At 38.6% G+C, this 23,462-nt stretch overlaps 2 protein-coding genes and 1 long non-coding RNA gene across 4 annotated transcripts in view; 2 read left to right on the top strand and 1 right to left on the bottom strand.

The window, feature by feature from the left end:
• The first annotated feature begins 439 nt into the window (after nucleotides 1–439).
• Nucleotides 440–8,089, top strand: LOC134677449 (uncharacterized). Its single transcript, XM_063535923.1, has 5 exons — nucleotides 440–1,241; nucleotides 4,192–4,362; nucleotides 5,150–5,277; nucleotides 5,870–6,026; nucleotides 7,862–8,089. Exons 1-5 carry the CDS (start codon nucleotides 1,072–1,074, stop codon nucleotides 7,932–7,934), a joined length of 699 nt encoding a protein of 232 aa, XP_063391993.1. The 5' UTR covers nucleotides 440–1,071; the 3' UTR covers nucleotides 7,935–8,089.
• A 3,171-nt stretch (nucleotides 8,090–11,260) lies between these two features.
• Nucleotides 11,261–14,894, top strand: LOC134677621 (uncharacterized). The gene is made up of 2 exons (XR_010100062.1): nucleotides 11,261–12,774; nucleotides 13,281–14,894. It is a non-coding gene; the product is annotated as an uncharacterized LOC134677621 (long non-coding RNA).
• Nucleotides 14,895–19,700: 4,806 nt separating this feature from the next.
• Nucleotides 19,701–23,462, bottom strand: part of LOC134677434 (cyclin G) — a 45,659-nt gene continuing 41,897 nt past the window's right edge. For both annotated transcript variants that reach the window (XM_063535903.1, XM_063535902.1), the window contains 3 exons: nucleotides 23,207–23,332; nucleotides 22,401–22,489; nucleotides 19,701–21,587 (listed from right to left, as the gene is read on the bottom strand). In XM_063535903.1, the coding sequence (XP_063391973.1) occupies nucleotides 21,506–21,587; nucleotides 22,401–22,489; nucleotides 23,207–23,332 (297 nt within the window). In that variant the 3' untranslated portion in view covers nucleotides 19,701–21,505. The remainder of the gene's footprint in view (nucleotides 21,588–22,400; nucleotides 22,490–23,206; nucleotides 23,333–23,462) is intronic.

Below are 23,462 nucleotides of genomic sequence, written 5' to 3'. Positions count from 1 at the left end.
CTCCCTAATATAACACTAACCATATAAAATTAATTAATAACATTAGAGCTCATATATAAATTAAGTAAAATGTTTATTGAATTTTTATGTTTCATTCTTTGAAACGTCAGTGTTATTTTGATTTAACGTCATTTAGAAGAAGAATTGGAAATGTTTGTGGTAAGATTCTTCTTGGTTGATTTCTAATCAATCAAATGAGCATCAATCTTACACCGCACTTTGCACTTACATTAAGAACTTCATCTTCATCATCGTGTCACCCAGAGGAAGAGGACGTCCCCTGCTGGACATAGGCCTCCAACCTAAATTAAGAATTTAATTTTAGTGAAATTAATAAGTCATACTTTTGGTAATTATTAACATTAGTTTGATTTGATTTTATTGATACTGGTGAAAAAGAAGGAAACGATTGATATCGATTACCATCGCCTCGACTCGATTCTCATCCATGTAAAGATAAAGTTGCCAGACTAAAAATCTCAAGGTACATGATTGTCTATGGGAAAAAAATGATGTTTCATTAAAAATTATGAGCAATTAACGTCAAGCAACACTAAATTTTAAACGTCAAAAAATCAAAAAAGCCGCAAAGGCGATTGTAGTTTATTTAGTTTTTAGTGTTATTTGTTTAATTATTATTAACATAAACTCCTAAAGAGTGCTCCAACCATAATTTTATCTAGTCTTAGTTGTATGTACGGTATTTTAGCTCGCAATTCCAAAGCAATGACCATGTTATTGTGCCATAAAACTGTTGATTGACGATCCTTTGTTTGCAACTCGCCTATTTCTGTGGCCGTGGACCAATGATTAAGTGTTTTGTGGACTAGAATACCATTGTTGCGCACTGTTTTTACTTATACAGCTTCGAAAGCAGGTATTTCGAGGTTTGATCACGCTAAAATCGTCGACCATAGATTGTGGTTCGTTGTAATATTTCGTAACACTCCGCCTTGTGTTTTCTACGAGAAACATGGCTGTATTGCTCAATTTCGGCCGTGGAAGCTTTTCAAACAACCTGAAACAGGGATTTGGTGGTAAACACATAAGATTCCAATAAGAATTATAAGGATGTCAGCAATAGATACCAAACAAGTGTGGCCCAACATTTCTAGGGGTAACCTTGACGAGAAGTATGAGAAATGTCGAAATATCACCGAGGAAATTTACAAGAGAATTAACATAACATTTCAAATTAAGAAACTGGAAACGGGGACTCAAAGTGATGATTCGGACCAAAGGTATTTTTATTTTATTTTTCCTCTGCTGAGCAATATATTTTAATATGTGTGTTGGTCAATAATTAATGATTTAACTTACCATATTGATCTAAAATTGGTTTATTTTTGATTACTATGGGAATGGAATACACAACAATCTTTATTGCTACAAAAAGAGTAATATTTGTAGCAATAAAAATAATTGAAAAGATAAGTATTTCTTACTATTATAATTATTGTCTGTCAAATTATTTCTCACAAAAAGAACTTTGAGTTTTTAATGGGATGGAATGAAGGCATGTTATATTTTGAATCAAAATTGTATATTTTTGTTAATAACAATCAATTTGTATATTAATATTCGATAATGCAATAAATAAGCTTGACCTTCAATTCTGATGTTGGCTGTAATGGCAATTGGCGTTGATCAAATAGCATTCAATGTGCTGATTTCAATGAAATAGGAACAAAGTTGTCCACAAACAAAGATCTAATATGACACTGTTAGTAAGAATGGTATTATTGTTGAGAGTGTAGTCTGTGTAGTTGGGTCAAAATTATTTTTTCACCACACAAGCTTGTAAAGGCTCTCTTTATGGGCTGATTTAGACGGTGTGCGATCTCGTATGCGATTTTAGTCATAATAATAATTAGCCCCCAGGGTAGCTTGTGGCGAGCTGAATGGGAAGTGACGTCCCTTGGGTCCCATACCCCCGAGAGTCGGTCAGGCCCCTCTCTCCGGCTTGCCTTCATTGGCCGGCTGGAGTGAACACTGAGCAGGGGCCGCAGGACTCTCACCTCTGGCTGGCCACTGTGCCAATTCCGGGACCCCATGGTCCCGAGGTTATGTAAATGACAATAATTATTTCCATGACTTTACATTGTTTTACATAAAATAAAGCTAAAAACAAACAATTTTAATTAAGACATGGCCCCTTTTTGGGTATAGGCCTCCTCCAACTGTTCCGATCGTTCCGGTATTTTGCCTTCTCCATCCAGTCTGTCCCCGCTATGCTTTTGATGTCGTTAACCCAACGGTCTTTTGGTTTTGCGGATCTCCTTTTGCCACTTGGCCCCATCCATTTAGTGACGCGTTTTGTCCATCTATTATCTGTGGACCTGGCAAGATGTCCTGCCGATTTCCATTTTAGTTATATTGAGGACTAATACTGGTTATAACCAATTCAGCCGACCAATTAAACACTTCAATGTAATGAAACTCGCATGCGAGTTCTCGCACCGTCTAAGTGAGCCTTTATTATTCAAAAACAGATTAGAAACAAAAAGAAAACAAGAGTTGCAAAGTAATTAGATGCAAATATTGAATTGTTTCCTCATGTTGGCTTATTGACGTTATAATTTTGACAGTTTTATATATTTGGTCCAAGGGGCAGGCCTATGTTCAGCAGTGGACGTCTTATGGCTGAGATGATGATGATATATTTGAAATTTTGAATAATTATTCTTAGCTCTGACTGTAAGTTCTATTCCATTTGACATTTATTTTGCTTCAAAATGTACAACACAGGAACTTGTCTAATATAAAATCAGAATTCCAAGACCAAAACAGGTTTTCGCATAAAAATAGACACATTTACATTAAAATGCATTTAGGTATCAGACAGTATAATAATAAACCTGTTTGAAGTAAAAATAGAGAATGATACGTGACCAATGCTATTTAAATTCTATTTGTGGATAGTAGATATACATATGTATAGGCAGGGGTGTGAAACTCGTCCCTTCGGGCAAACTCGGCTCCGCTCGGCTCAGCATTGCTCCGAGCAATTATTAGGGTTGGCACCACTTGACTTCCTTTTGCGTGCACGACCACAGATAAGATGATCACTTGAATTTTGACAACCCTAAATAGCCGAAAGGTATAGTGCCATATATTATATTAGAAAGGGATAGCATGATTCGACCCTGAACTGCTGTCAAACTTCGGTTTTGTAGGAAGTTTCCTTTCTGTACGGCAGTACTATTATTTATTCTATGCCGAAAGGGATAGTGCGATATATTAGAAAGGGACAGAATGATTCGACCGTGAACCGCAGTCAAACTCTGGTTTTGTAGGAAGTTTCCTTTCGTATGGTAGACAATGCCATTAGGCATTAAGTCCGCCATTTGTACATTATTTTTATGTTTTGTGCAATAAAGTTTAAATAAATATATAAATACTATTATTTATTCAGTGGTGAGGCTAAATAATAGTGTGTAAAATGAAGTCGTCCTGTTACTGGTATTCAGAGAGAGGATACACTGTAATATTGCAAAATAAAAATTGCCTACTCCAGAGCACACAGTCGCTGTGGCCGAAATCGGTTAGGAGCATCATCATCATCATCAGGACAATTACCTTAAGTCTCCTCCTTTTGAATGTAAATAAATATTAAAGGACATTTTTACACCAATTGACTAAGCCCTACGGCAAGCTCATAAAAGCTTGTGTTGTGGGTGCTCAGACAATGATACATATAATATATAAATACTTAAATACAAAACAACCTGACTCAGGAACAAATGTCTGATCGTCATACAAATAAATGCCCTTACCAGGATTCGAACCAGGGACCATCGGCTTTACAGGCAGGGTCACTACCCACTAGGCCAGACTGGTCGTTATTTGTTCTGTGCCTCTAACATAGAAGGTAGCATCCTATAGAAGTGGTGTGCGCGTGCCTGCGTGAGACAATATTAAAAACACGTTTTAACATTCCTGACAATATACCAAAAACAATCTACGTAATTCGGTCGGGTTATTTCTTGCCCACCATAACCCATACTAAATTTATGGTGGGAAACAAACAAAAAGTGAGACTGTGACAAGGACAAGCAATAGTACCGCTTTCTCTGCTGCTCCTACTGAAAGTTGTATAAGTGTATCTCGTTCGGTCATTTAACTCCTCCCCCGTTTCATCTCTATATTATTGTACTTCTATGGCCTCTAATGAGTGCACGTTTGTCACAGTGACGTGATCGACAGCAACGAACTGAGCAACGAGACGGACTTGTTCGCGTGCGACAAGAGCAGCATATCCAGCAGCTCGGAGCTGGAGGCCGAGGCGCCGGCGAGGGCCGTCAACATCAACAACAACGAGGAGAAAAAGAAAGCGGCGGTCTCTAGGCGGCCGAGGAAGAGGTACTGTGTCTGAATGAATGAAAATATTTATTTTCAGGCAACTATTAAATATAAAATATTGCCCATAAAATATATCTTAAAAACTAAAAACACACAATTATGGCTGCGATGCAGTTCGTTATGTCAACCATCATCATCATATCGCACACTGGCCCCTAGGCATCATCGAGTATGCCGTTTGTCCCGGACCTGACCCGTAATCTTCCGAATGTCGTCCACCCAACGAGTTAACATGTCAAATTATCAATCAACCATAATTAAAGCAAATATATTAAAAATAATCACCAAACCTTATTTACAATCCCAATAAAAATTTCGATAGCGCATTGTAGGAATCGCCACGCTCAGTACAGCGCCATCTAGCGTCATATTCGGTAAACCTATTTATCAAGACAGTGGAGAGACACTCCTCACTTCGGCCGAACTCGGCTCCGTTCGGCTCGGCATACACTAGCAGTTGACACAACTAGATGTCCCTTTGCGTGCACGACCACAGATAAGATAATCACTTGAATTTTGACAACCCTAAATAGCCGAAAGGGATATTGCCATATAATAGAAAGGGATAGGATGATTCGACCCTGAATCGCTGTCAAACTTCGGTTCTGTAGGAAGTGTCCTTTCTGTGTGGTAGTACTATTATTTATTCTGTTATCAAGACTCATCAAACATCAAACATCAAACATCAACATTTATTCAGCAAATCTCATCTCATTTTGGTTCATCGCGCCAGCCAAGTAAGTATATTATTGAAAGTGTATGTTCAAGTATATCTTGCTGTCCCCAGATTCCGTAAGAGAGTGAAGAAGCGTCCCGTGGCGGAGCCCGACTCGGACGCCTCCAGCGACTCCGCCGCGCCGCTCAGCCGCATGCTGGGCGAGCGGGTGGTGCCCAACATAGTGATCATCACTAAAGGTGAGACAGCTATTAAAATTAATTTATTTCGAGTATCATAATGACTCATACATTACCGGTTCCGTGGGAATCTGCCAAATCCTACACCGGAACATGCGACACTACTGAAAACCGCCGTGTCGCCGAAGTAATTTTTTAGCTTGTAAGATTTTACTATTGTATGTATGTTAGTTTGTAAGGTATGTATCTATGGGTCTTATGGGCCTTGCCTGATAATAAATGATATTTGATTTGATTATTTGGAATGGTAGACTTAAACACTAAAACACATTACAAGCGGTGGTGGCCGAGTGGATCTGACGTCCGACTTTTAATCCGGAGGTCGCCGGTTCAAATCCTGGCTCGTCCCAATGAGTTTTTCGAAACTTATGTACGGAATATCATTTGATATTTAGTATATTTACCACTAGCTTTTCGGTGAAGGAAAACATCGTGAGGAAACCTGCATACATCTGCGAAGAAATTCAAAGGTGTATGTGAAGTCCCCAATCCGCATTGGGCTAGCCCTCTCGCGCATGAGAGGAGGCCTGTGCCCAGCAGTGGGACGTATATATTCTGAATTATTATTATTTTTATTTATATGTAATTTCAGACGCCAAGCCGCGCATCAAGACGCCGGAGCGGAAGCCGTGGACCAAAGACAAGGGCGAGACCAGAGACAAGACAGACAGCACCATAGAGAAGGAGAAGAGCGAGCTGAAAGCGTGCAGCATGTGCAGTCTGTGCTTTAGAGGCGAGAGGGGATTAAGGTACTCTTCTTACTCTTAAATTTATACCTGAAGGTAATTGAAATAGGGAAGAAAATACATTGATAATTTTAAAGTGATCTGCGCTGCGCTCCGCCGGTTTAGCGGAAGCAGTTATAAAGTTGACCCAAAATTTTTTTATTAAGCTATGAGCTTCATTACATATGTTCCTTGAGTAATTCTAAGCATTTCAAGCCTGGGAGGCAATAAGAAATGTGTGTCTACTCGGATTTGTAATGGATTCAAACTTTCAACCCCTTTTTAACCCTGTTAGGGGATGAATTTTACAAAACGCTGAAATTACTTTTCCTGTCTTTTAATAATATCCCCAAATACAAAGATTCAAGTCTCGCGTTCGAAAAATTTTTTGATATCCATACAAACTTTCAACCCCTTTTTCACCACCTTAGGGGATGAATTTTCAAAAACGCTGAATTTAGTTTTATTTTAATAATATATCGTTTTACGAAGTTTCAAATTCCTAGCTTAACCCCAAACAAACTTGAACCCCATACAAACTTTCATCCCCTTTTTAACCCCCTTAGGGGTTGAATTTCTCAAAATCGCTTCTTCTCTTGTACACTTTATAAATGTAATCTAGTGTGCAAATTTCAACTTTCTATCTTTTGTAGTTTCGGCTCCGCGTAGCAAAAATCTCCAACCAAATTTTCACCTTTTTACGTTTTTCTTGTAAAATTACTATGAAACCACTGAAAAAAACAAATATCAGCAATGAATTCTACGTCTTTGGTTTATAGGAAAATGATACCAAACTTGCCCTAGTACCCACTAGGATCAGAATAGATTTTTTTTAAAGATGTCGTGTGGCGGCCGTCTTTGCACCCCACCCTCCCCCCACCCCAGGCTAGAAATGCTTAGAATTACTCAAATATCAGATGTGATGAAGCTCATAGCTTAATAAAAAAAAATTGGGTCATTTATGGCAGCGTTACATAACTGATTCCAGTAGTTTGCGCAGGCCATTAGACAATTATTGCCAGTTGTTGACCCCCTGCCCCCCTACGTAAGAAATAATAAGAATAGACTGACTCCCCCTCCCCACCCCTATCTTCTTCTACCTCGCGTTATCCCGGCATTTTGCCACGGCTCACGGGAGCCTGGGGTCCGCTTGACAACTTATCCCAAGATTAGAAGACATATTAGTTTTTACGAAAACGACTGCCATCTGACCTTCCAACCCAGATTAAACTAGGCCTTATTGGGATTAGTCCGGTTTCCTCACCATGTTTTCCTTCACTGAAAAGCGACTGGTAAGTATCAAATGATATTCCGTACATAAGTTCCGAAAAACTCATTGGTACGAGTCGGGGTTTGAAACCGCGACCTCCAAATTGAAAGTCACGCTCTTACCGCTAGGCCACCAGCGCGCCAGAGGTTTAGGATACAAAGGTAGGTCATTTTGGCGTACATAATTATATACATAGATACATTACATAGATTATTTATATTACCATTTAAATGACTAGTTCGTTTTTTTAACATTAGAAATAAGGTAAACAATCTTGATGTGTCTTTTAATTGAAAACACATTTAAAAAATAAGTTACGGCAAATATGTAACAATTATGAATCTAATACGATCATTTATATTCTTCTGCTTTCATAAGTAATAGTTACTGATTTTTAAAAAGCCTTTTTCAATTAAAAGACATGTCATGATCGCTTACCTTCTTGCAAGTTCTTTCTAATGCTAAAAAAACGAACTATAATATCTATATCTATTTAAAGTAAAGATACTAGCACGAAGAATTGCGTACATTAACCCCATATTCCTATCTCTACCGCATCGCCTTTCTTTAGCAAAATCTTTATTTGCAGGCGCCACATGAATATGACCCACATCACTCCGGACGATCCCCGGAAGCGTGAAAGAGACAACAGTCCGGCTTAAGGTACTCGCCAACGAGCGCTGTCTCACTCTAGCATATAATGTGCTACAACTTATAAAAGTTCGTTGGCCCTTTGCGGCAAGCATCGATATGAAGAATTCATAAAAGACATATTTTTTTAGATAAAATGCATTTTTATCAACTTTATTACTGAAAATAAATAATTTTTGACATTTAAATCGACTAGAGTTAAGACCAAGCTAACTCTCACACTCACAGATATGACAAAGTGTGGAGATGTCATCAGAAACGTATGATTTGTATAAGAATGTCGTTTGTTGTGATTATTCCACAATTTGTCATGTCATGTCGAAATGTGCAGAGTTAGCTTGGACGGACTCAAAGTCTCTGTAAACATGATTATCAATTTCTTAAGTTTATTCTCTTTTTTTGTGAGACTAGTTACATACAAAAGTTGATAAAAAATGATAGTGAAATTATAAAAAAATTTAGAAAAGTGTGAACTTCGAAATGTAATGCCGTCTCTATCTACCATATCAGGAGACCACGTGTCGAAAGAGGACAGATATAGATAGCGATTCCGTTTTCGGTTACGCAGTTTTGAAAATATAGTCTTCATTTAGGTATTTATAAGAATATAAAGTTATAAATAATAAACGTCCGGAATTCGACCAATTTCGCCTGTTCCTATCTCTATCGCACGCGCTTAAATATATTGCTGTCCCGTTCATGATGCCGGCGGTTACGCCACTGTGCAAGCAGGACAGCCCTATAACGATGCGCGTGCGACAGACGTAGAAAATGGCGGGGCAATGTGCGAAATTCTTCGTGCATCGGGTCCTTACTTTATAGGTAAAGTACAGTCAGCAGCAGAAGTTGCTAAGCAGGCGAGGTGTTCAAAATGACCTAGACACGCTCTTATTCTTTTAACAATAAAGTCGCGTCAAGATCATTTTGAACACCTAGCTCGCTTAGCAACTTCTGCTGCTGACTGTACATGATTTTGTTAACATTCTTTTAACACAGACAAGACATCCTCCAGACTGAGCATAGTCGCGCTACCCCCTCTGCCACGCATACGGTAATTTTACTCCATGTTCGAGTCGAAAGCGTCTTTGTGTGACGTCCGTGTCTGTGAACGGACCAATCACGGCACGGGACTTCGCTCACCTCGTCCCGCGCACCCCCGCATTTTTGGCATCATCGGTTGCATGAAATAATTGCTCTAAACTCGGTCTAGAGGATTCCTAGTCTATGTCTTTTAAATGCCCTAAAGTAGAGACTATACGAAAACAGAATCGCTGCACAAACTTAAATGTGCGTTCGGCGTCGACTTAGCTGGTTCACGTTTTGTACGAACTTGTATTAATTATATATTTCGCCGACCGCACATTCAACTTTGTTTTAGTTGTAAGGATGTTTTGTTTAATAGTGTTAAGGATTTCGGTGTGATTTTTGGACGTTTTAAAAATGGTTGAAGTGATATGTGGAATTGAAGCATTTGTGGTTGGTTCGTGCTGTCTTGATTTGTCAAAACATAGCTTTTATTAAAACTAGAAATGATTTGATCATGGCATAATAAAACATGGTCTTCTCTTCCCAGAGTGACACAAGCCTACGTCACAATAACATGGCCACTTTATATAGCGCTATCGCATATTATCATATAGCGCTGTCGCATGATGACGTAGGCTTGTGTCAGTCACGTGACCACGAAAAGACGGGAAGAGAGTACCAGGCGGAGTATATTATTATATCATGGACTTCACTAAACAAAATGGCGGGCAACGGATGAAACAACCTCAAAGATATGTTTACATTTTTCGCCTTATTACAAAGGAGTAAGGTGCAAAAGCGTATACATATTTTTGACGTGGACTGGTCACTGAAGAGCCATTAGAATTGGAAGATACGCCTTTGTCTTCAAAAACATTATAAATAAAGTAGTTTTCATACACGAAGGGTACGGTAACAGGTGTCATTTTAATACCATTTTGGGAGATGTGGCGTTTTAATGGCTCCTCTACACGATGGGCCAACGCCGGCCACTCCAAGGGACGCAGCCGTGCGGTAGAATTAGATAGCAATATCGCTTGCTCCCTCTAACGCATAAATGTCGTCCCTTGGCGTGGCCGGCGTTGGCCCATCGTGTAGAGCCATAAGGTTATAAACTGTATTGAGATTGGAGATGACACCTGTCACCGTACCCTTCGTGATTGAAGAATACAAAAAATAATGACACGTATTTTTTTCATTTTTCAATTAAGTAAATTAAAAATTTTACAAATCCATCTGTGAGATATTGCAAAAGCAGCGATTACTTTTCATTTCAGCAATCAAAAACAGATGAGTTCTATAGTCTGATAGAAAAGAGTAGAAATTAAAAAGTGGCAATACTGTAGTGGCGTCCCGTTTTCTTATATACTAGTATGTATATTGATTTCAAAGGGACGCCACTACAGTATTGCCACTTTTTAATTTCTACTCTTTTCTGTCAGACTATATGTATTTCTTACGTTTGAAAAAACTACGTAATTTTCCGCAGAGTATTTATACTTTCAAGACAGCACGAAATGAACCCCGTGGCAGGGTCAAATATCTGTGATTGAAGGCATAATGTGATCGTAGTTTAGATCGATGACCATGGGCTTGCCATAGACAATAGCTATTTCATCGGGACTGAGTTCTATAGTCTAAGAAAATTAAAAAAAATCAAAGGGGAAAGCTGGTTACAAAATATTCAGTAAGGTTCGTAAGGAAGATAGACGAATCTTCTTTCCCTTAATAAAAAAAATAGTAGATTGTTAACCAAGGGTGGAAAGTGAACCATTTCACCCGAGATATTTTGGCGCTCGAACGAAGAGAGAGCGCCAATAGTTCGAGGGTGAGATGGTTACTTTTACACGAGTTAAACACTCTACTTTTCATTTCGACTATGAGGAAAGTCAAACACGAGAAATGTAGGTTTATTATTGGTAAGTATATTTCTTATAGGTAAACTACATAACTATAAGTCGCTCGAATCACTTGAAAATGTAAACGGCGCCAATTTCAGTAGTGCGAAAGCTAATATGAGAGCTTTTAACTGAATAATATGGCATATATGGCTGTTAGCCGTTGCTCGAAGTGAAAAAAAAAAAATACTTTCCACCCTAGGGTGTGAAATGCAATTTTCCACCCGGTTATCAGCCTATGAAAGGTGAACTTTCCGAACAGGAGAGATGAAAAAAATCTTTTACCGTTAAAGACGTCAACTGACGCGCGCGGCTGCAGCCCAATATAAACCTTCGTGCATTCTAACAAGGTTCACAATGGCGCGCCGCGCACCATAGTCGTGGCGTTTGAAGGGTAGAGAGTATTACTTACATTGAAGTTATCATATCCTGTGCGAGATAAATAATTAAATACTGGGCCATTTTCGCTTAGCATGTCTATATTAAAATGTTGTTGTTCGGTATGCTAAGCATTTTAACATTTTAAAAAGAGAAGTATTATTTCAGAGTTAGACTCGCGCTTGGCCGCCTTTTAAAAAGGCTAAAAACAAAAAAATAAGGTTGTCTATGGCAAACCCGTTAATGAATAGAATTGGCCGTTTTTCAGTACAAAAATTCTGTTTAAAAATTAGTGTTTTTAAAATTCGTCAAGGAAAATGTCTATCTCTTTCTAGTTAGTATAATAAGGTGAGTTGGGGTGAGCACTGATTTATTTAGGCTGGAAACACAATAAAAAAAATCCACCTTCCAAAAATATAATATTATGTTCGACTAATGATTTATTCGCATTTGTTGCAACGTCTGTGGAAGCCTTTAGTCGATTGTTAAATCGGCGCAGAGGGCCTACCGCTAGCACCGAAATTCGCAAATTGCAACTTTCTTTCTCAGTCACTCTAATTACGCATTAATTGAGTAAAAGAGCGAGACGCGCAAATTGTGAACATCGGTTTTCGCGGTTATAGAGTCAGACCAAGAAAAGTCTGCAGCGGATTTGATAGCCCACGCAGTGCAAGTAAATTTTAAACGTCTAACTTCTGTGAAATTATGACGTATAAATATCACTGGCACTGCGAGGGCTATCAAAATCGCTGCAGACTTTTCGTGGTTTAATTCTAGTCCAGATATAGACGAATTGTAGTAGAAACGAATGGTCTTAAAAAATATGGTCTCAACGCCAGCCCAAATAAGTCGGTCCTGTAGTTAGAACTTTTGGTACGACGGTGTTTTTTGGATGTTAAAAATGTTGCAATTAAAAGTGTTTTGTTGTCTATGCTAAGATGTTGCTAGTAAGAAAAATAATTAGTTTCAATTAAGTTTCCCATACTTTATGTATGTTCTTTTTTAAATTATTGGTGCTAAGTAATTATTAATTTTATTGAGAAAATATTGTATGATTATTTCGCTCTGCTTGTCTATACAGTGGGACAAGACTAAAAGGGACATAAAATAAAAAATAACTAGGTATACATTTTTAAAATGTTAAATTACAAATGTTGCTTCCTTGCTATACTGGAAAAGTTCATTGTCAAAAGTACGAAAATTTAAAGAACCATTCTTTCAGGGTCGCTTACAGACACAGAACATGGTATTTCGAGGCCATTGAGATTATGAAATATCCAAACTAAATAATTATTGTTGACAACATGTTTAAAATGGTCCCTTTAAGTCATGTCGCACTGTATATTTGATATTAGCTAGTCAAAAGTTTTATTGTGAAAATGGAAAGGTAATATAGTTAAATGTAGATAATTAAGGATCTGCTCTGAATTCATTAATGAACATTTGGCGTCTGCTGGAACTTGATACAAGTTTTATGAAATAACTTTGCATGTAATGGTCGCTTTTATAATTTACCGTGGAAGTCCACGACCACAGCACGTTTAATACTGTTGTAAAGCTTGGCAAAAAAGAGTAGAAATTAAAAAACCGGGCAAGTGCGAGTCGGACTCGCGCACGAAGGGTTCCGTACCATAATGCAAAAAAAAAAAACAAAAAAAAAGCAAAAAAAATGGTCTCCCATCCAAGTACTGACCCCTCCCGACGTTGCTTAACTTTGGTCAAAAATCACGTTTGTTGTATGGGAGCCCCATTTAAATCTTTATTTTATTCTGTTTTTAGTATTTGTTGTTAGCGGCAACAGAAATACAGAAATACATCATCTGTGAAAATTTCAACTGTCTAGCTATCACGGTTCGTGAGATACAGCCTGGTGACAGACGGACGGACGGTCGGACGGACAGCGAAGTCTTAGTAATAGGGTCCCGTTTTACCCTTTGGGTACGGAACCCTAAAAATGGCAACACTGTAGTGTCGTCCCTTTCAAATCAATATGTATAAGAGAACGGGACGACACTACGGTGTTGCCACTTTTTAATTTCTACTCTTTTTTGCCAGGCTGTAAATGTAACGTGTTTCAAATAGTTTGGCTGTAGTCAGGCACCTCTACCAGATACTAAAGGTTCTGTCACACAGGCGCGTTTTCCCGGCGGGGCGTGAGCGTTTTATATGTAAAAGCGGCGCGCCCCGCTCACGCGCCGCCCGCAAAACACGTCTGTGTGACGGAGCCTTAAATATTATTAAAATGACGAAACATTTCATCAAAAAAATTGCCCTAACAAGGGAACGCTCAACAGAACGCTCAATAGGGGGACGAACGCTCTGATTATGCCTCATGTATGAAATAGTATATAGTTGAAGCGACCATTTTATAGTTTTATTGAAAACTGAGTTTTTATTTAGAATTTTAAGGTATTATGTTGTTTTAATGAATAGGAGGAAAAGTTAGGTTACATGAAAGACATGTTGTTTTTTAAAACTTGTATCATTGACATATTTTCTTTGGTCTACTCTTGATCAGTAAGGCCCACTTTCACCATCCCACTAACCCGGGGTTATGTGGTTAAACCGTTAACTCGGTGTCAAATTGTACTATTGTATTGTACATGGTAACTCCAGGTTTAACCGGTTAAGCCCAGGTTAGTGGATTGGTGCAAGTGGGCCTAAGTGACAATGGAAGGCGGCTTGTACCATCGCTCACACTGTTAACTGTACTGTGGACCTTATGCCTTTTGTAATAAGGTTAGGAGTGTTGTTGTTTGTACAAATATTCAATGATTTCACTACAACTGCATTCAAATAATTCAAAGTTATCTAAAGTTGTATGTACAGGACATTGTACCAAAAGTACATAGCGATGTACCTACTTTGTGTACTAGATTGTCATTCCCATTTGTCCCCGCCGGGTGCAGATGCGTTCTTATAAATTATTCCCATCTGGCCCCGACATGCACAGATGCGTTCATATAAATTATTCCCTTCTGGCCCCGCCGGGCAGATGCGTTCATGTAAATTCCCATCTGGCCCCGCCAGGCACAGACGCGTTCATGTAAATTATTCCCATCTGGCCCCGCCTCATATATGGCGGCGGTCACGTGGGGCGGGGACAAATGGGTTGTCAAATGTTAGCGCTTGAAAATCTAGTTACGCACAGCGCCATCTACTTCGGTTACCAAAATTGATGATACAATATTTTGCCGTACATTTCAGTTTTTCTTTGTATATTATTAGAGTTAGACCAAGAAAAGTCTGCGGCGATTTCGATAACCCACGCAGTGAAAGTGTTATTTTATACGTCATAATTTCATAGAAGTTTGACGTTTACAATAACACTTGCACTGCGTGGGCTATCAGAATCGCTGCAGACTTTTCTTGGTCTAACTCTATAGTTATTACGGGCAGTAATGTCTACAAGCTATAATTATATTTTGAGTTATGTAATCTATGGTACAGGTTGCCTTTCCCTGGTTTTTAATAGTCTATGGTATTATTTGCTTTTTAAAATGATCTCTGTCCGTGTCATCAGATCTTTGGGTGCAATCATGGTGTTGCCATATTACTGTAAAACGCTATTTTTAATTTGCTTAAGGAAAAGAATCTATTTTTATTTGTCATATGATTATATGCTACTATTAAGTATATTATATTAGTAAATGTTCCTTTGATGTTTGATTTTATTTTTACTTTTATTCATGAAAGTAATCCCTCACAACACCCCACACATAGTCTGTGCGAAAGAGAAGAGTCGTGGAATAGATTGGGCCCCATACCTGGCGTGCGAAACTCCTCCCTTCGGGCAAACTCGGCCCCGTTCGGCTCAGCATTGCTCCGAGCAATTATTAGGGTTGACACAACCTGACGTCCCTTTGCGTGCACGACCACAGATAAGATAATGGCTTGAATTTTGACAGCCCCAAGGCCCCTACGTTTTCTGTTCTCTTTGACGACGCAGCAACTAGTATCATTTCTCTCTCCTCGCTCTTTTAAAATGCCATTTGTCAAAAAAGGACAACCATACTGTTGACAAGGTGAACTTCAAATCAAGTGTTGCCTTTTTTGATGCATCCAGGCTGTGTATGTGTGCTCTTTTAGGGATGTGAAAAGTCGATTTTAATCATGTATTATATATCGATAAACGCTACACAGCGGAACGAAATAGCTATTAATTGAAGCTTCAATATCTTCGTTAAACATATACATAATTGATATGCTAATGAATAATAAATATATTAGAATATAATAAAATATTTCAATTATTGCGGAACACATATCTTAGTAGGTATTTATGTATTTTAATTAAATATCTGAACTTTCTGCTGGGGCGTGACGATAAAATTGTGTACTGATAACCACAATAAAGAATAAAAGCGTTTTTGTTCATTTTAGATATCGTCAAACCTTTGAAGTAAAATTAAAATTGTAAGAAATGTCGTTAGTTTATCGATATGACTTTATCGACATGGCTACAGCAAGGTGGTGTTAAATTGTTAATCGTACACTAAATAAAAGTGGCAACAGTGACAGCTCGCTGAGACACCGTCTCTATATATTATAAGTCTATGGACAACCCTAAATAGCCGAAAGGGATAGTGCTATATATTAGAAAGGGATAGCATGATTCGACCCCGAACCGCTGTCAAACTGCGGTTTTGTAGGAAGTTTCCTTTCTGTACGGTAGTACTATTATTTATTCTGTGCCCATACATTTACGACTTACGACTCATCTCTTTCTGCACACTACTCTTAAATTCAATTAACAAGCCATTTCCATATCCCATGTGTAGGTGGGAAGTCATGCGAAGTCGAATGATTTCGCTTGATATATCTAGCGACATTACTGCTAAAATAGTCCCCAGCATGCTCGGCCGAATCTCACCTTGCCATAAAGTGTTGGATTGTAATTAATCTGCACATACAATGAGGTATATCTAGTCCAAGTAGTCCTGTAATTATATAGCTCCTTATAAAACAAACTAAATAGAGCAAAAACAAGTTTTGTAGTGGTATTAATTTAAATTCGCTGTATTTTTCTATGATATCTGAAGCTACGAATTACATGACTAATTGTAAGTGCTAAGTTTCAGAGCAATCTAGCTAGTTATTTTAAAATAGTGTCCGACCGAAACATGTTTTTTTGCCGAAACCGAAACCGAAACCGAATGTTCGGCTTTAGCTCTAGTTTCGGCCGAAACCGAAACCGAAACTTGTGTAGACTTGTTAGAATCGTTGAAAAAATTTCATAAAACCGCTTTTACACACATATTATGAGGCTGTCAACACCCAATGTCCTTGAAATTTATGTTACTTAAGCAGTTTTTTAAGAAAATTACTAGAGTTAAACCAAGATAATTCTGCAACGATTTTGATAACACACGCAATGCAAGTGTTATTTTAAACGTCAACACTCCTATGAAATAAGACGTATAAATCACATTTGCACTAGTTGCACTGCGTATGCTATCAAAATCATTGCAGAATTTTCTTGGTGTAACTCTATTCATTCACCAGTCAAGCTAACATGTAGATACAGGGTCAACCAAAAACGCGAGCGCAGCGAGCGCGAAATTTTTTGTTAATAATATCGCAAGGCCGGGTACCGATCTTCACCTGGGCCTAAAAGTCCGAAGTGCCCCAGTGAGGCGAACTTTCATGCGAAGTCAAAGCCGTGCTTCAGGCTTCAAAATAAGTTGTTGAGCACAGACTCCAACCAATGTCCATTGTATTAAAAAGCGAGACCGCAGGCTGAGCATGGCGCAGCGAGGCCAAAGGCTAAGCTGAAGTAGAGGACATGTGGAACACAAACCAATGGTAAATTGAGGTAAAAAGTGAGGCTAAGCATTCGTATGAAAAACTGTACTGGGGGCACTTTTAAGGGTTTTTTCTTCGTTTTAATCAATAGTCAGCTGTTCAGCCTCGCAAAATATTAACTATTGAGAAAATCAACTTTGCAGCACTAGTTGAGCGTAACCTTTAGCCTCGCTTAAAATTTGTCATTAGAGGTAGATAGGAAAATGTTCATCGTTTCATCGTTCGACTCGGGCCGAGCGGATACTCGGCCAACGGCTACGTGCGACAGTGCTATCTCATTCACTCCGATACAATTAGACAGTGTGCGCGTTATAGGTATTGACAGCCTCTTAAGACTGAGTCGACCGTCCAGTGGCGCCCTCACTAGTGGAATTGTGTTTTATAATAAACCAATTAAATTATGTAGGTACCTATATACCACCTATACATGAATCAGTATATGTACCTAGATATTAATATTGTTGTCCTACTTATTCCCCTACTTTTGGTCTTTGTCCGAAGTACCATTTCGTAAGTTTCGGCCCGGCCGAAAGGTTCGGCCGTATTTTGGCCGAAACCGAAACTACGGCCGAAACATGATTTTTTGGCCGAAACTGGCCGAAACCGAAACTGAAACCGAACCTTCGGTCGGACACTACTTTTTGCCAATATTTAACACTATCTTCTCTTCACATACGGTTTTCAAATGTACCTCCGTGTCTTATAATGTACGCCGCAGCCCGCACCCGAGCCCGCGCACATTGCCCACATGTCATTTCATTGAAGAAGAAAGAGAAGAGTTTTGTAGTAGATATTTGATAATGTTCCTCATATTTCCTCCGCAGATTGTCAAAAGCAGCAATTAGCCTTTAATGTCTCATTTCGTCCGCAGTTTCACATTCCGTTTGGTACACCATATCTTTTACACAGTCCCACAAATTTAAATAACCACGAGCATCTAACAACGGTATTTTTATTTGAAGAATATGACATTAGATAAGTAAAGTTCAATGACAATTTAATTTCAAACATCAGACGTCTTGTCTATTTCCTACCACGCAAGAAGGTTTGTTAGTTAGGTATTTAAGAAGTACCTATTTATTCTTTTCTCTGTATTCTTAGTAGATATTTCATTTTTGCAAATTCATTTAGTCTATCAAACACAACCTACTTGTATTTTTTTATTATTTTAGATAGATTCCAATTATTCGAAAATAATTTTGTGAAACGTGTTAAGAAACTAAAACCTTTTTATCAGTCAAGGAAACCAGAGATATTTATAAGACGATTGCGTACTTTTGAGTGGTTGTCAATGTCACAATTTAAACTGTCGTTGTAAACAATGTTGTGGTTAGTATTATCAATATTAAGGAATAACATAACTACTTCATTCAAGTATTGAACAAGTGGAATCACTAAGAAAGCTTAAATCCTTCAACGATTCTTACCGTGTTGTAAGTTGTAAGCAGACCTAAGAATAGTTGGATGGCAACAAATTAGTACAATTTCCTGTCGTATACAGATTGTTTACTAGTAAGTTCATTGACCTTGTCACCTGTTAGGGTTAGAACAAAGTAGTTTTTTGCATGGATGTTTAAAAGGCCATAATTTAGAAACGGTTGCCCGTATTAACATAGTTTCTATGGAGGAAATGTAGAGCTTAGGCTAAACAATCCGCCTTTTGCGGAAAGGATCGTCGTGCCTTTCCACCCTGTATAAAAATTAGCTTGATCTCCGCTCGGTCACCTAATCCTAATAATAACTTGTAAGGGTCATTTCTGAAAAATTTAGCTCCAATGGTATAAAAAATAAAACACAAAAGTAAAGAGTCTCAACTTTTATTCTCTCATTGATTCGAGATTTCAGATATTTTCCGTTTCATGATTGTACCACAAAACACTCAAGCTTACACTGATGTTCGCCCGACCAACGCGAAACCAACTCTACCTCCACCAACGCTAATAAAATGCTGCAAAATCTAATGAAAATATGTTTTTTTTTTATGTTTTACTGTGCAACTCTCCCCAGGGCACCTAAATCGACATGATCTAGAAATAAATCTGACACAAATAGCAAAAGTACAGAGTTGTGTTTGTGTGAGTTACTGTATAGGTGCCTTAAAGGGTTTAAAATTATATATATTATGTAGTTCACAGCGTGGGTGAAGAATAATGTTAGTTTAAGAGGTCGAGTCTATTACAGACTGCATCCACAGTCACACAAAATGCCAATTACACTTAAGCTAATCATATTCAGAAGAATGATACAAGATAATAATTTGTAAAAACATGTTTCAACATTATTTAATTAAAAGAAACGAATCGCAATGTCATGTGTTTACAAATTATTATTAGAAAGAAGACATTAGACTATCATTAATTCTTATTAATATTTATTTCTTGGCTTTTTGCACCAGTAAAAATGCTCAAAAAGTGAAACATTATTGATAAGACTTAATCACAGAGTTTTACTAGCTACTAAGGATTTTTGGACATTTTTTTTTACATTTTTTAAGACACATTTTCACCTCACTCGCTACACACGATACATGACTCTGTTAAAGGCTACGTAAAAATCTTAGAAAGATTTTTTTTAAGCGCAGGCGGCGTGCGTTTTTAAGAAGCGGGAAAATGCAAACCATAGACACGCCGCTCACGCTTTCACATTTGTTTTTTTTTATTATTATCTTCATCGCGACAGATTGAAAACATTACCTGAGATCATTTTTTTTATTTTTTCAAAGATTTGTAATTTTTTTGTCATTTATTCGTTTATAGCTAGACATAATTATGAAATAATCGAAATATTTTATAAGAATTATTATTAAGCTATAAAATAAATGTAAATAAATGAAAATAATAATGCCAACGTTTTAGATTAAATGTTATCAAATTTAGAAACTCTTCATTTGAGAGTTAGTCAGTGGTATTTAAAGAGAAAAAATATATTAATTATCATATTATAGTAAATAACTTACTGCTCATGTACACTTCATTTCGGTGGATATCGTTTCATACACGCTGTTCTCGCATGGGTATCCTTAATAACTACGCAATATGGAATTTTCTTTCAACATTTTCTTATAAAAATCATCACAGTAGAAAGCTATGGGCAACACGGCCGCCGCTTACTCGAAATAAAAACTATTAATTACAATTAAATTTAATAAAGCTTAAAAAGACTGATATTAGTTTACAATAACGACTCGCCCATACAAGCGCAATCAAGGAAAAAAAAATAAGAAAAGAAAGTTTAACTTAGACCTAAAAATTTAAGTTTATTTTGCGCTCGTATGAGTTCGTCACTGGAATAAGCGACGCCCGGGACGCATGCAATAAACGAAATTCAATAATACTCCAAAAATGTCAAGACAAATTTCGACTTGAATTGCACTATTTAATCTTAAAACTGTAAATTTGTAGAAAAATTACCTATTCTCGTTTATAAAACGTTAAAACACGCTTGAACTGGCACTCTACCATGTCTTAACCGTTAAACTAAACTATACTGTCGTCTCCTGCGACACCTCACTGCGCTCGGCCGATAAACTTCCTCATTAGTTTATTAAATCAGAATGCTAACACTTTTGCATTTTATTGCTTTAAAGACTATCAGAACAATAATAATCAGCCTACACAGTCAAATATCGTAAAAGACCACAATTTACTTTAAATACTCATAAACACACCATCTTTCAGGATCACGGACTTTTGACTATTTTTTCAAAAATGGGGATCACATACTTTCATCCAGTTGACATCCAAGCTGCCTAATACCAGGTAAACATATCTATACTGAGGTACTGGAGACTGCACTATTTTGATTATCAAAATAAATATAATTTCACAATTAGAAACTACTCGTGTCATTAACGTGTAAGATCGAGAAAGCTTTAAAAGAGTGCAGCCCCCAGGTAAACGACCACTTAGGACAGTGCCAGCCATATTTGAAGACGGCGACAAGCAAGGGGCCTCGCGTCCACATCAGATCATTAAAAACATCTATAATAATGTAACAATATTGTTGTGTTCACAAAATACTTTGTACCCAAGTGATAGATTGCTAAAGTACCCCATTTAACCCATGCATTATGGATCGGCGGGGTCGCCATGTAACTAGGTCATTTTAGCCCTCTATTTATACAATGTATCTGTAGGTATTTAAATAGAAGTAAACAATATCTACCCTCAAATGGCTCCTATACCAATTGAGGGTAGATGAAAACATTACACGATCAAATAATGTAGGTTAAAGTCTGGTCGTTCTGTGACTGATCCAGGCGGTTTTATGATTGGTCGGTTAACCAATACATGTCACAACTACCCGAAAATGTACAAATTGTTTACTTAATTTTCTTTAAATACCTAAAGATAGACTATAGACTGTACTGTATATTTAGACTTTAGACCGTAGTCGGGTGGTGTTGCAAACGTGTGGGTATTGTTACATGAGTAGTGCGGGTAGCGGCGCGAGGCCCCGCGCGGCGGGCGCTGTGTTCAGTGGTCGCAGTAGACGGGCAGCACGGGGCTGCGCGGCCAGTCCGACGTCTCCTCGTTCTCGCTGCTTTCGCTGCCGGATCTGTTTAACGAAATCATGTTATTAGCTTATTTGTTTTGTTTAATCATTTTTTATGTTACTATAAATCTCAAAATTTGACAAACGTGAATCAAACACATACATAGTCGTGTTACTTCAATATTTAGCGCCATCTATTGAATGGACGTTGGGTTACTTTAACCAGAGATTTTAGTTTCATCTATTTTGTTCAGGCCATAGATTTATGCTCAAAAAACTCGCACTTTCTGTTCAAGAGATAGCGTTGCGTACCCGAACCTGAATCGGTCTAAACGCTGAACTAAAGAATGAAATCGAGCTCTGCAGCATTAACAAAAATATTGGAGGAACGCTTTATATCAGTGGTGGGCAAACTTTCTTCACAGGGGCAGAAAGTTTAGAAAATTTAAGTGGAGGGCCAGAATTGTAGCCAAAATTTATTTTTAATTTGCGATAATCGTGGGCCAATGCCATATACTAGTTATTTCATAGCACCGGCGGCGGGCCGGATAAAATCCATTCGCGGGCCGCACTTTGCCCACCACTACTTTATATCGATAGAAACTTATGAAGGAACTATCTGAATGCATGCAATCGAAATGGCATTTTAATCCTTTGAACGCTAAGCCTGTTGTACAGTCGCCGTCAAAGATATGTTTACACTTTTGCACCTTACTCCTTTGTAATAAGGCGAAAAATGTATCTGACGTCGACTGTACATGGCGTGCCATTGTGAACCTTGTCGGGAATGCACGAAGGTTGACATAGTCTATAGCTGCGCGCGTCAGTTCACGTCTCTGGCGACCCGAGGGTTAACTTAGGCTACGGTGGTCGTACCTGTTCCTGTTGGGCGTGGCCTCCGCCGCGTACTGCTGCTCCTCGATGGTGGGCAGCAGCGAGCCCAGCCGGTCCGTCGGCCGCAGCACCTGCACAACAAAATATACAGTTAGAAACGTTTCTCTTAGCATAGGGCTCTCCAAACCCCGGCCCGTCGACAGCGGCCCACCCGGCCCGCGGGAGCCAGGCTCCAGGAGTTCAGGTCTCACAGCAGCAACCAGATACAACCCCCCTCCCCCGAGGCGTCGACGGTGGCTCGCGCGAAGTTTCTGGGGCGCAATATGATTCTCAGATCAAAAGGTTTCGAGACCCCCGTCTTAGCAGATATGTTGATAAGAAAACATAATCTATTGATGACTAATGTGGTACGGATAAGTCTGGTACTACAACTATGGTTCACAAGTTCAACACACAGTAAAGTATTAATACTAATTTTCTTATTGTGGTTGTTTGATTTTTTTTTTACTTTTTATGAAGATATTTTGGCCGAGTACTGCGATATTCAAATAATATTCACGCTCGGACGAAGATACCTATTAGAGTGAGTTTTAAACTATAGTTGACACATCATAGTTTAGTTCTTAGTTCAGGCGTGGCTCACTCGGCGATTTCGTCGCTTCGCAACAGGTAGCTACGAGTACATCCGTCCCACACCATTTTTGGTGGCTAGCCATAAGCGGCGCTTGGCGCTGTCGCCACCTAGCGGCCATATCTGTCCCGATCGTAACAGACTTGTTTTGTTAGAGAGCGAGTGTTCTGTAGCTAGTAGTATAATTAGTTCTGTGGTGTGTGTGACTCGTGTGTACCTTGAGCGTGCGCTCGGAGAGGCGCCACACGAGGCGCTGGCGCTGCGGCGCGGCGGCGCGCGCCTCGTAGCGCGCCAGCACGCGCGCCACCAGCCCGCGAGTGCTCACCAGCGACAAGTCGCTCATCTAAGGGGAAATCAATGTTACTCTTATTACAACTACGAGAGAAACCTCTTCACTATAAATGGGAAGATTCAGGCGAATTGAGCCATAAAGTCACGCGCAATTTCGAACGCCTCGAGTGAGGTATTATCAT

This window comes from Cydia fagiglandana, chromosome 26 (assembly GCF_963556715.1).
Source record: "Cydia fagiglandana chromosome 26, ilCydFagi1.1, whole genome shotgun sequence".
Taxonomy (NCBI): domain Eukaryota; kingdom Metazoa; phylum Arthropoda; class Insecta; order Lepidoptera; family Tortricidae; genus Cydia; species Cydia fagiglandana.
Note: the sequence above shows the minus strand (reverse complement) of the source record. Positions and strands in the feature narration are given on the sequence as shown.

What these genes read in the sequence shown, in the direction of transcription:
- LOC134677449 (XM_063535923.1), top strand. Translation starts at nt 1,072, where the DNA reads ATGTCAGCAATAGATACCAAACAAGTGTGGCCCAACATTTCTAGGGGT. An exon ending in AGTGATGATTCGGACCAAAG is followed by an intron (nt 1,242 to 4,191) that starts GTATTTTTATTT and finishes CGTTTGTCACAG; the next exon opens with TGACGTGATCGACAGCAACG. An exon ending in CATAGTGATCATCACTAAAG is followed by an intron (nt 5,278 to 5,869) that starts GTGAGACAGCTA and finishes ATGTAATTTCAG; the next exon opens with ACGCCAAGCCGCGCATCAAG.